This window comes from Alosa alosa, chromosome 19 (assembly GCF_017589495.1).
Source record: "Alosa alosa isolate M-15738 ecotype Scorff River chromosome 19, AALO_Geno_1.1, whole genome shotgun sequence".
NCBI lineage: Eukaryota > Metazoa > Chordata > Actinopteri > Clupeiformes > Clupeidae > Alosa > Alosa alosa.
In genome coordinates this window covers 3,319,305-3,331,838 of record NC_063207.1, presented here as the reverse complement: position 1 = coordinate 3,331,838, position 12,534 = coordinate 3,319,305, and the positions used below count along the sequence as shown (strand labels likewise).

General features: G+C 44.4%; 1 protein-coding gene across 3 annotated transcripts in view; it reads right to left on the bottom strand.

Moving 5' to 3' along the window:
* gabrr2a (gamma-aminobutyric acid type A receptor subunit rho2a) overlaps positions 1–10,920 on the bottom strand; it is a 19,369-nt gene extending 8,449 nt beyond the window's left edge. The window contains exons 1-4 of one of the 3 annotated variants that reach the window (XM_048228601.1): positions 10,493–10,920; positions 8,848–8,954; positions 2,773–2,840; positions 373–596 (exon numbers count right to left, since the gene is read on the bottom strand). In XM_048228601.1, coding sequence (XP_048084558.1) covers positions 373–596; positions 2,773–2,840; positions 8,848–8,954; positions 10,493–10,617 — 524 coding nt within the window. In that variant the 5' untranslated portion in view covers positions 10,618–10,920. The remainder of the gene's footprint in view (positions 1–372; positions 597–2,772; positions 2,841–8,847; positions 8,955–10,492) is intronic. The other 2 variants (XM_048228602.1, XM_048228603.1) reach the window with 2 other exon arrangements.
* Between the last annotated feature and the right edge of the window lie 1,614 nt (positions 10,921–12,534).

The following is a 12,534-nucleotide window of genomic DNA, read 5'->3' as shown; positions in this document are numbered from 1 at the left end:
GACGCGACCAACATGCAAATGCACCTGTTTGTTTGTTTAGATGTTGTTTGTTTGTTTCTTCTTCCTCTTCAGTGATAGCTGTAGTTCTTTTTTTAGTAGCTTGTTAAAAGCTGCATACGGTCTGTGTATTCATACTTATATCATGGCAAACCAAATAAAAACACACCCGATTTGCATTTCATACATAACATACTAAATATGGAAGTTATAAACAGTGTGAAATAGGTCCAACTGATTGACACTTCTATTTCATAATAATTTCAATAGCTACAGAATACAGATGTCTCACATCTGATTTCTTAACTATTAATTTAAAAAGTTTAATAGAGATATTCTGACATATTCAGATAAATCACCAGGTCCGTCATCTACCTGAGGCTGTAGAGGACATGGCCATCAGGGAACACGCGCAGCATGATGTTGTCTGTGGTTGTGTCGTGGATGAAGGACCTCTTGGAGTGGACGAAGAAGACGTCGGGCACCCAGATCTTCTTCACCAGGCGCCCGTCGAAGGTCATGCTTTTGTTGGTGGTGCTGGTAAAGGACAGCCGCTCATCCTTCCAGTAGTGTCTCAGGTACAGAGTCATGGTGAAGTCCTGCGCAACAAGCAGTCCGCCATTTTCATTCACATTTAGCAGAAGCTTTTCCAAAAGCAACTTACATATGTCAATTATATTACAAGGGCATTATCACATTGTCCCCACAGCAACTCAAGGTCAATCAATCAATCACTCAATCTATCTATCTATCTATCTATCTATCTATCTATCTATCTATCTATCTATCTACTGTATCTATCTATCTATCTATCTGCCCAGCAACAGCTGTGAGCTTCCTGACATAGCATTGGCATGATTGCCTTGCCTGCCTGGACACAAAGTATGGTTGGACATTCAGCATTCAAGGACTCTTCACCAAAACCGCATCTGAACTGGCAACAATGAATTAAAGGCATCTGCTTCCCTGAGCTGCCACAGCCAAACCATGTTACGTAACACAAGGCACTTCTTTCACTAAGCTTGCTATGCCCTATCCTCATGTTACAGTGACACAAGGCAGTTCTATCACTAAGCTTACTATGCACTATGCCCATGTTAACGAAACACACTTCTTTCACTAAGCTTACTATGCACTATGCCCATGTTAACACAAGGCAGTTCTATCACTAAGCTTACTATGCCCTATGCCCATGTTAACACAAGGCAGTTCTATCACTAAGCTTACTATGCACTATGCCCATGTTAACAAAACACACTTCTTTCACTAAGCTTACTATGCACTATGCCCCAGTCTCGTCCCGCTGTGTGAATGAATCAGCACGGCTCGTGATGACACATACAACACGTACCGTACACATGATACAAATCAAGGAAAAGCTGAAATAATAATATATGGAACATGATGGGACGTGAGACATATAAATAATGCCGCTTACAGAGGACTGAATACTTAAAGAGGACTGCCATATATATGAGACAAATGTACACATATAAAGAAAAGAAGAGCATGTAGGCCTATCCTCTTATCTAACACTGGGGTAGACAGGAAGTAAGCTTATTTTCCAAAAAAATTATGTGTTCCTTTAAAGAGCACTGCCATATATAACACGACATATGAGACAAATATGCATGTTATTCTCAAGTAGGCAGTTTCATATGCAGTCACAAGTACTGCAGGTAAAGAACATGTGAAACAATGATGTTTACAAGCTGGTATCTAAAAAAACGAGGGGAATTTCAGACTAAGTCACCTTCCAGCAGCTGCTCAAACTCTCAGTCAGCCTCAGTGTACGTGAGTGTGAGTGTGTATGGGCATGCACGCACCAGTGTGTTTGGGCAGGTGTTTATTCAGAAGTTCCAATGGAGTAAGGTTTTGTGGAAATTAAGATTTTTTGGAAAAATGCCTTTACTCCATGCGCCAAGCACAGTGCATACACAAACACATTATTTGCATGGCCCTGGAAGACACCATACTGCATAGTCAGTAAGATATGAAAGTCAACAGTAAGTGGAAATGTGTATGGTATACCTTTTTATATGCATATGGGCACATATAGATATGCGTTTCAAAACAAGAACGTGAGGAGGTGGGCATTGAGACGTCCATCAGAATGGGTTTATCTATTCTGCACTAACAATGGTGAATTTAGATGGCTCAATTTTCTATACAAGGGTCCACTGCTGTGCATCAAATAATTGCATGCAATTTCCATGGCAGTCCTTGATTTTTCCATCTGAAGAGACACGGTTCCTGTCATGGCCACAGCAGAGCATTCACGTTCGGCTCATTCTTCCTGGACGGGGTGTAGAGGGACCTATTCTGCACTTCTGCCACATTAAATCACTAAAGCAGATCATCTTTCACTCTTGCCATATCTGTCTTTCCCCAGCGTTATGCAACAGCCAACATTTGGTGCTGCCCATAATTATGTATCGTCAACAATAGTCCTAAAATGTCTTTGTTACATCACAAAGAGGCTTTCCCACCGGGGAGTACAGAAGCAAATCTGCATCAGAGCAGGCGTGTCATCTGTCAGAGCGGGGGAACACGCCACCAAACAAAAAAGAGAGAGGAAATATTCAGCTCCGGTCTCTTTTTATATTTCACATCAATTTGCACAACTGAAGGCAGCAATTGCAAAGACTGGCGCAAAAAAGAAAAAAGAAAGTTGTTACGATCGTATGAAGTTGGAACGACTTGAAACAAGGTCCATGAAATGCAGAGCAAATTGACTTGGGCCTGGAGGTTAGACACAGTGAGTCACCGACCTACCATATCTACTTCTGAAATACTGTCCAAGCTCTCCACCTGCACATCGACACCGACTGGAACAGCAGGGCCTGAAATAGAAAAGAGAGGAGGAAAACGTGACACATTTTATGTGTCAAATACAGATAAGATGATAGGTTTGAAAGCACATCTCTCCTGGTGATGACAGGGACCCGACGACCTGGAATGAAATAGAATGGAATCTCCTGTGCCACAGCTGCTTTGACCCTGCAGCAAGCACTGCACATGCTGAGAAGACAAGCGTCTGCAATCTTCTCACTGCCCACAGAGGGAGAAACAGTGCTTGTGACATCTGTGCTTGTGAGGGCTTTTTTCTCCTCATGGGGAGAGAGAGAGAGAGAGAGAGAGAGAGAGAGAGAGAGAGAGAGATTGAGTGAGCTCTCATGTCATGCTGCAGGCTTTGGCTTTCAACGTTGATGTCGACACAGACAGACACTTAGCACAGTGTGTGACTGTCCTGTTACGGTGGATAACACTCGCTAACACTTTCAGCCATTCCATTTCACCTTCATCTCGTCGGGATTAGGATTATGAAGATATCAAACACTTCTAAGCCCTGACCACGGCCTGACCGGTCCATGATCACGTACATACAGTCCATATGCAGGCAAATAATGCAGGTTAAAGGAAAGATTTAGATGAGATTTCAACCACATAGACTACAGCCTACACTATACTGTACAGTTCACCAACTGTAGTCCGATTAGATTATCAGAGAGATGGCTGAAGTATGGACAGCAAAACATACTCTACCAGTTAACAGTCACCTCAACTGATCCTATGTGCTCAGGAACACTAGAATAAAACACTGTATTTTTATACAATTACCTTGGTGACTGTGGAGATTGTTTAACTCAAGGGCAAGATAAATGACATCTACCAAAAGACAATATGCAACCATCTGTGCACACATAGTTTTGGGAATATTTTAGAGGTGTACAGCTGTCTGTATTTCTTGTTCCTGCAGTTAGAGGACATATAACACTCAACTTCTGTTATCGGTGACATTTTTTCAAATTAGCTGAATGACAAACATAGAACTACATTTCCTAGGAGAAATCAATATGTGCCAATCCACCCCCTGTCGCTACATTCCTGTTTATCTGCAACATCTGACCTCCACTGGAATTGGTGTATCCATAAATCTAATTAGTTTCCAGAGGAAAAACTGCAACCATACGTTTAACTATTCATGTGTTGCTTGATATGAAGCACAATAAAATGTATCAAGACAGTGTACAATATAAGATAAGTGTGCACGAATCGTGCACTGACCATCACAAACAGGTGTCTATGTGACAGAACAATGCACATGAAACGATTTGTCGTCGCTAATTTGTCTGTTCCTGGACACGTATCATTAGCGATCAAATGGAGCTTGGATGGACCTGCCCCCCTCCATATTTGGACAGAGTCGTCGTGGACAAACAGATGTCAGCGAGGCATGGCGCGCTGAGGCATGGCGAGTCGGAGGGATTGTAACATGTGCTAATCCACGCGGCCAAGCCAGCAGAACCCTCCGCCAGATTAATCTCGTCAGTCAAGCTATGGCACTGAGATACAGTCAAAGTCCGTCCCAGATGGCTGGGGCTCACCCAACAGACAGCAATGTTTAAGCTAAGCTTCTCTCTCTCTCTCTCTGTCTCTCTCTCCAAAAAATCTAAAAGTTAATAAAATATAAGTGATTACCACCCTAGATGCCCATGTGGCGATGCATGCCATTTGAATGATTTATAGTGGACAATTGCCATGGCCATGTGGTATGTGTGGCAGGAGTGCCTCTGCTGTTCTGAGCCAAAGCTGTGAGGGCATGTACAGTGTGCCATGCCATGACATGCCTCCTCATGCCAATGTGGTGGGTTGGGAGCAAGATGGCGCCAGTTCTGATACAGTCCTTAGCACAATTAGACGATAACGATCTTAGTCTAATTCTGTAACGGGAGATGAATTATGCTCCAATACTTTTCACGTGCCAAATATATCAGCAACCTCGGGCACTGCTGATAGTAGTAACAAACCACTTCTGAAACAGTGGATATCACAATCCATCTCCTGTCATGAGGGCATTCTTCACTGAAACCAATCCATCATATTAGCTAATGTCATACCAAGACATTATATATAGATATTTCATGTCTGCACTCACTGTGACATTCACACTATGTTTCAGACACGTTTCATGGCCATTCTTACACCATGTGCTTGCTATGGGGAAGACTTGAGTGCTTTGCTTCTGCATGGAATTTAGCCATGAGCTTAATGCATGCAGTGAAAGCTATCTTCTCACTGGATTAACAGTCCAGTGCATTTCCCATCACCTCTCTCTCTCTCTCAGAGGTCATGACCCATCCTTTAGAGCGAGCTGGACTAACAGTAGTGCTTACCCCTCCAAACTCATAGAGAAGAAGCTGCTTACAGCCATTTAACCTGAACTTGGACAGCTCAGTCAACAATAGGCTCCTTCAGAGCCCAGAACCGGTGGGCACTCATTTTCTGTGAAGCAGTGGTGATTTTTGAAATAAAATAAAAAAGAAAGAACATAAGCAGGTGCCTAAGGTGGCAAGCGAATGTCTTACAGAAACACGTTCCTACAGTAGCACACACACACACACACACACACACACACAGAAGCATTTCTTACAGAAGCTCGTTCCTGCCTCAAAACCCCTCAGCCGCTCTCCTACATGCATTAGAGAGGAGACGGCCACCCTCCAGCAGCACCCCTACATCCACACCCCCACATCCACATTGTCACATTCACACCCCCACATCCACACCCCACATCCACATCATCACATCCATACCCCCACATCCACACCCCACATCCACACCCCCACATCCACATCGTCACATCCACATCGTCACATCCACATTGTCACATCCAAATCGTCACATCCACTTTGTCACATCCACACCCCCACATCCACACCCCCACATCCACATCATCACATCCACACCCCCACATCCACTTCGTCACATCCACACCCCCACATCCACACCGTCATCACATCCACACCCCCACATCCACATCCACATCCACACCCCCACATCCACACCCCCACATCCACACCCCCCACATCCACATATCCCCACATCCACACCCCCACATCCACACCCCCACATCCACATCATCACATCCACATCCTCACATCCACATCGTCACATCCACACCCCCACATCCACACCCCCACATCCACACCCCCACATCCACACCCCCCACATCCACATCCTCACATCCACACCGTCACATCCACATCATCACATCCACATCCACATCCCCACATCCACATCCACATCGTCACATCCACATCGCCACATCCACACCCCCCCACATCCGTCACATCCACACCCCACATCCACACCCCCACATCCACATCGTCACATCCACACCCCCACTTCAACATCGCCACAGTGGAGTGGAGGCGGCGGCGGCACAAAATTGTTTCTTCGCCTCAGGCACCAAGCGAGCTAGAACCACCAACGAGGCAGAGGCAGAGAGCAACAAATCCAAGTCTGAAAGCAAAACACATTCAAACACACACATGCGCACACACACACACACACAAACACACACAAACACACACATGCACACACACACACACACACACACACACAAACACACACATGCACACACACACACACACACACACACACACACACACACACACACACACACACACAAACACACACACACACAAACACACACACACACACGACACAAACACACACATGCACACACACACACACACACACACACACACACACACACACACACACACACACACACACACACACACAAACACACACACACACACACACAAACACACACACACACACACACACACACACACACACACACACAAACACACACACACACAAACAGAGACACTGCCTCGCTGCAACCAATTAGCTCATCCTTACCGGACACTCGGTAGGAGGATGTATTTACCATGATGTGCATGACTTTAGCGAAGCAATGCTTGGCCCACCTGGAGAGCAAGGCACAGGTCCACAGGCTTACTAACTCTCACCAATCAGCAGCTCACACGCAAACACACACACACACACACACACACACACACACACACACACACAGACACACCTCTTTCCAAAGCGAGAGAGAACTAACGAGAGAGAACAGGCCAGCCCACATAGATCCAGTCAGTCAATCTGGAGCTGCTTATTCTCCCTTTCATGCACGGAGTGCAGAGTGACCAATGCTACTAACAATCAGCATTAGGTGGAGTGTCCATGGTTCTTAAGTCTTGGCTACCAACTTTTAAATCCCTCACAAAGAGCAGCTTTAAGCCTCTCACGATTTCATCTGAGCCAGGAATCATCCTGCAGATAGCCTTGGGGGGGGGGGGGGGGCTTCTGCATGAAACTAAGCAATATATCTGCTGATACACACTGTGAAATTACAGGCAATGAGTTCTTTTTTCCTCCTTTCACGCTTGCATTGTGAATACACTTATAGTGCACTGGGGCCCAGTGTGCAGGTGAACATGTTTGATTAGCGTTGTTAGTCATGCATTATTCAATATGATTAAATCCCAATGTGTTGCAACTCCCTGATCCCACAGAGATGCATCCAGAGTAGTGAAAAGAAACAGATTTATCTTGTATGATATCACAGGCTTTGTTTTGTCCCTTTCAGGAGCAGGACGTTACATCTAATCTACAGATTCTGTTTTCTATTATGCATCATGACACAGAATTGCAATTTGTTTGCTGTAATTGTGTGACCAACCAAATTGTTCAGCTCCTATTGATGATTGTATTCAGTCTTTCGTTGTGCATCTGATGACATTATGTGCCTTCAGCTCTGGGCTCTAATAAATGAACTGAGCCTCTGAGCATCTGCTGTAATCTCGCAGCTTTACCAGTACCTTTAGAAAGAGGAAAACGGAACTGAGAATGTAGCTTTTCCTCTTATCAGCCCAAGACTGAAGTCATTCAACAGTCAACAGTCATTTCCTGTTGGAGATTGGGTTAGCAGCACACTTCCAAAAGAAACTCTTCCGTTGAGCTGAGAGAATTCCGACACGCTGCTCTCTCTCTCCCCGCAAATTAAGAAACCATTTGCTACATAGATACAGTGGAACAGGAGGGGGAATACATATTTAAGGGAATATTAAGAGGAACCGAGCAGGTGAGAGATTGTCTACAAGGATACAGCTGAAGGAGAAATTACCATTAAACATTCCACATTAAAAATCATTTCTTGATGCTTTCAAGGTTCTTCCATGGCTTGAGGAAAAGGATTTCTTGCTCTCGCAGCTGGTACAGAGATGCTGCTATGCTGTTCTATTGCACTTGTCGAATTGCATTATAAAGGCCAGAGCAGGAACCCAGCAAAGCGTTCGTGGAGGCTCCTCACATGAAGAGCTATGTTGGGTAGAATAGCTGCAGGACATTTTGACATGAGAGAGAACTAGATGAGAGACAACTCACATGAGTCTCATTACATGGGCACCTTGCACGGGGGGGGGGGTCAGAGACATCAAGCTACAGTGTCTTGGCACTGTCTCAACCACCAAAAAAATGACTTTTTTTTATTATAGACTCCAAAGGCACTAGCACTATGTAACAGCCAACCTTCATTTTTTCCCATGCAGGAATTTGCAGAGAGGAATGAAGACGATTTGCCCACGGCTCAAGGTGTAATTAAGAAGTTGGCCACCACACAGCAAGAGATTAAAGGGCTCTGTTACCCAGTTAAGAGGAGGATTTGGTACAAATTAAGAGGTGTTTTGTTGGGGGAAGATAACAATAATTTCAAGTTCATCTTCAGGCATTTTTAAGGGAATGATGCTTCCTAGTGACCCTTTGGTGTTGGTGACATTTGTGGGGAACATGACCCGAACGGAGTTCATGCTTTGACCTTGGATCAGAGGGTTAGTCAATGGAAATGAGCCTTTACTGTGGGACAACAGAGAGGGAGAACGACAACAACAACAACAACAACAAGAACAACACAAAGGCTCACTTTGGATAAACAGCTGCATGGGTGATGTTTTCCTTTAGTGAGTGCATGCAAATGTGTAAGGGTCTTACCTCCAAACGCTGGCCTCATGGTGAAATCATGGTCATCCACGCGAAGAATCTGCTCCGTCTTCATCTTCCTGGATTTGGTTACATCAGGTGGCTTCTTAGTCAGTGAACTATCAATAACATGATCAGGAAATCATATCTTGTCAACAACTATTTTAGTTTACTATTTTAGTTAGGTACTTAATATCCCCTTGCAGCATATAATAAGGCAGTGAGGTGTTGTAGATCTACATACTGTATTTAATACTAATTATTTCACCATTTACAATGTGCAGGAGACACAACTGTTAAAACAATACTATTCAACGAGAATCATTTTCAGGAGGATTAAACTGGCTTAATAACATTTGATTTATTCATTATTCAATAATGCCACTACTATTATATAATCAGTCCTGTAATATTTGATGTGGTTAGTACTGGCGTATCCAAAACTGACACAGTTTACTGCTGATCAATTATTAATCATCCTCAGAGCGCCCTACCATAGCCCGCGACCCTGGGGTGGAGCTGGCCCACGTCTGGGGGAGTTCTGTACTGCAGATAACTGGGGTCCTGTTTAATATAATCTCTCATTATCTAAAATGATCTTATTGTTCCACTGGCTCTCAGAAATAGTATATGACAGAATGTAGTATCCACTGGTTTACAGTGGTGAGTAAGATACCTTCATTAAAATGAGTCTGTTTTTGGCTTGTTTGTTTTTCTGTCTTTTTTTTTACATCAAATGAATTGTTTGTGATGGGGACAACAGTGACTCAGACTCCCTCTGACCAACCTCTTCTGTTGGCTTTGCATCACTTAGCAGGCAATGGCACATGTTCTTTGTGGTAGATGTTACAGGCAATGTTAAAAACAAACCAGAAATCTAGCCTATGGAGACAAATGGATAGCTTTTGTGTTTAGGAAACAATTTCCACTTTGAATAAAAAGCAAAAGATTAAACTGCCTTAATGTGATACCGCTGCAAAGCGTTAAGTACATACTGATGCCTATCATGCCAGCGCACCACAAATGTACACTGGCAGATGGGCGAAACGTGCTGGTGACACGTGGTCTTTTTGGCCGCGAGTGAAATGCACAAAGCACCGCATGCCCATTGATGCACTGGGCAGGGGGCACGCGCTGTCTGGGTCATGCCAGTGTCTCCGCTCCACTCGCGCTCTGTCCCAATTAAGGTCTGAGGCGCGCTACGAGCGCGGGCTAATTATCTATCCGTAGAACAACTCAGCGCGGGTAAACACTAAAGACTATCCAAAACGCTAAATGGGGGTTTAGAAGACTTATGTGTCTCGATGATCTCTAATTGTTATCACATTTCTTCTCATCTGCACAATCCTCATCTTTCTCGTCAATATCCAAACAAAATATTGAAATGTTCATGTTTACCAAGATTTCTAAAAAAATAAGTAATAATAAAAAAAACATTGTTATTTATATTTCATGAATATCATCATACTCTTTAACATCATAGCCAACATATATTTTTTTAATATAAATTGAATTGAAGTGAAACGAATAAATAACATAAACGCGACGTGAAAGCTTGGAGCTCAGGTTAATTACCTCTCTGAAGTGCTCAGCGCAAAGCAGTCGGAAAATCTTTAAGGAGAAGAGACGCAGACGCAAGAGACGTCTACACACTTACGTGCCATGCTTCTGAGTCTCCACTGGTCCCGTCCACCTTCTCTCTCTATTTCCATGTTTTCGGCATTCAACGACAATGATCAGGCAGAGAAGGAAAAACAGCGACTGTAGAAAATAAGGCATCATGCGTTTAGGCTCATGTATCCACAGGTTAGTCCAGAAACCCCATCCAGTCCATGTGAGATCCGCGCGGGAAACAGCATCATCTTCACCGTCAAACACAAAACTTGCATTGCCAACAGTCAGTGGTTTAAATATCACCGCTGAAGATGCTGTTGCGCTTAGCGCCGTCTCCCGTTTGTCATTGGTTCACAGCTGTACAGCTGTTCTTTGGTGCTCAGACCTCGAGCATCTCCGTGCCCACATGGCGAGTCAGCATCAGCATCGCATGTAAGCTGAGCCAATGCGAGAGCACTGCTAGCTTAGCCTACGCATCTGGACACAGCCTCCAGTTTGCTGGAGAGCAACAAAAAAACCCTTAGGATTAGTGTGCATACGTAACCTCGGCTATCCATTAGTAGAGTGTTTGCTCATGTTGGACTCCGGCGAATTTAATGGCACATCTATCCACCGGTGCGGTGGGCACCTTTGTTAACCTTTAGTGAAGGCGAGGTTTTGGCCCGGGGTAAGATTGAGCGCATGAGGAAATATAGTTCATGGGGAAATTATGTCATTTTGATCGTGAAAATACTATATATCAACTGTATCAGCCTTTATCCCCTTACGTCTTTATTAATGCTACTCTAGAGCTTTAATTAGGTTTCCAAATTCAGTCGATTCAACTCTAAGAGGGATGCTTGAGAGAGTAGGATTTCCCGTTGGGTTCGAGGCTCTCTCTTTCTCTCCAGAGGCGTCAATCTTTGAACGGCAGCAAGCAGAGAGCAGTGGCAAGCACGGGAGTGTTTTCTGGACTAGGCTACGGTACATTTGGCCATAGCCCAGTTCCATGAGGAGCTTGCCTCGAGGGAACCGCGTTACCCTGGACCCCAGCGCAGCAGATGGCGAGGCTCTTTTTTCACGCGCTTTTCCGCCCACTCAGCGCGGGCTCGGCTGCCGCTCAGGCTCGGCTTATCCGGGATTTCACAGCAATTCACGGCTGCCACGCCCTGCAAGCCCCGCTCTCCGAGAGTCCGCAACCGATCTGAAGCATTGCCAATGTCTCTAAATGATGCGTTACGTAAAAAGTTGGTCTGGCCTTTCAATATTCAAGGGAAAAAATCCGTCCTTCGGTTTTGTGCGGTTGGGATTTTGCTAAAGAGTCTCTCTCTCTCTCTCTCTCTCTCTCTCTCTCTCTCTGTGTGTGTGTGTGTGTGTGTGCGCGCGCACGTTTATTTGTGTATGCGTGTGTGTTTGAATGTGTGAGCATGTTCAAACAAAAATATTTACAATTTAAATGGCATAAAAGCACAATACTACTAAATACCCAAGGTTAATTTGTTTTTAAGTTGACTGATGTATTATAAGAAGCTTGACATACTTAAAGAGGTTTTGCATATGTATCTGCCCAACACCACATTGGCATGTCTCTTCCTCACTGCGTGTCCCAAAGACTTACATCAAGCCTTGGCTACGGGGCAAACAGCAGGACCACATCAGCTATTCAGATTTACTCTAATTGAAAGTCAGTGCTCTCATTGAAGAGGGGGATGTTTTGATGTGCAGTGCTTCCTTACTGTGCAGGGATTTGGGGGGATTCCCAGGACACTGCACCTCCAAATGATCAGCATGGCTGGCACCGAGAGCTGAACTGAAGCTGTGCCAAGCGGACAACAATAACATAAAGGATCTATACAAGGACCGAGAACAAAGACGGAGAATCTAAACACTCAGATCAGCCTTTTCACATTATCCAAGGTGAAATAAATAAATAATTGGCCAATGTGCCTCTGGATTTTATTTGTTCCCATGGCTGGCCCTCTGCCACAAGGTCAAAAGCACAAAGACACTTTGATGTATTGGCAGGCTTCCTCAGACGCAGAGAGTTCTATCTAACTTTGTGAAGTTTCCCTAACAGCGAGAGGGACAATGAAGCAACATCATCAT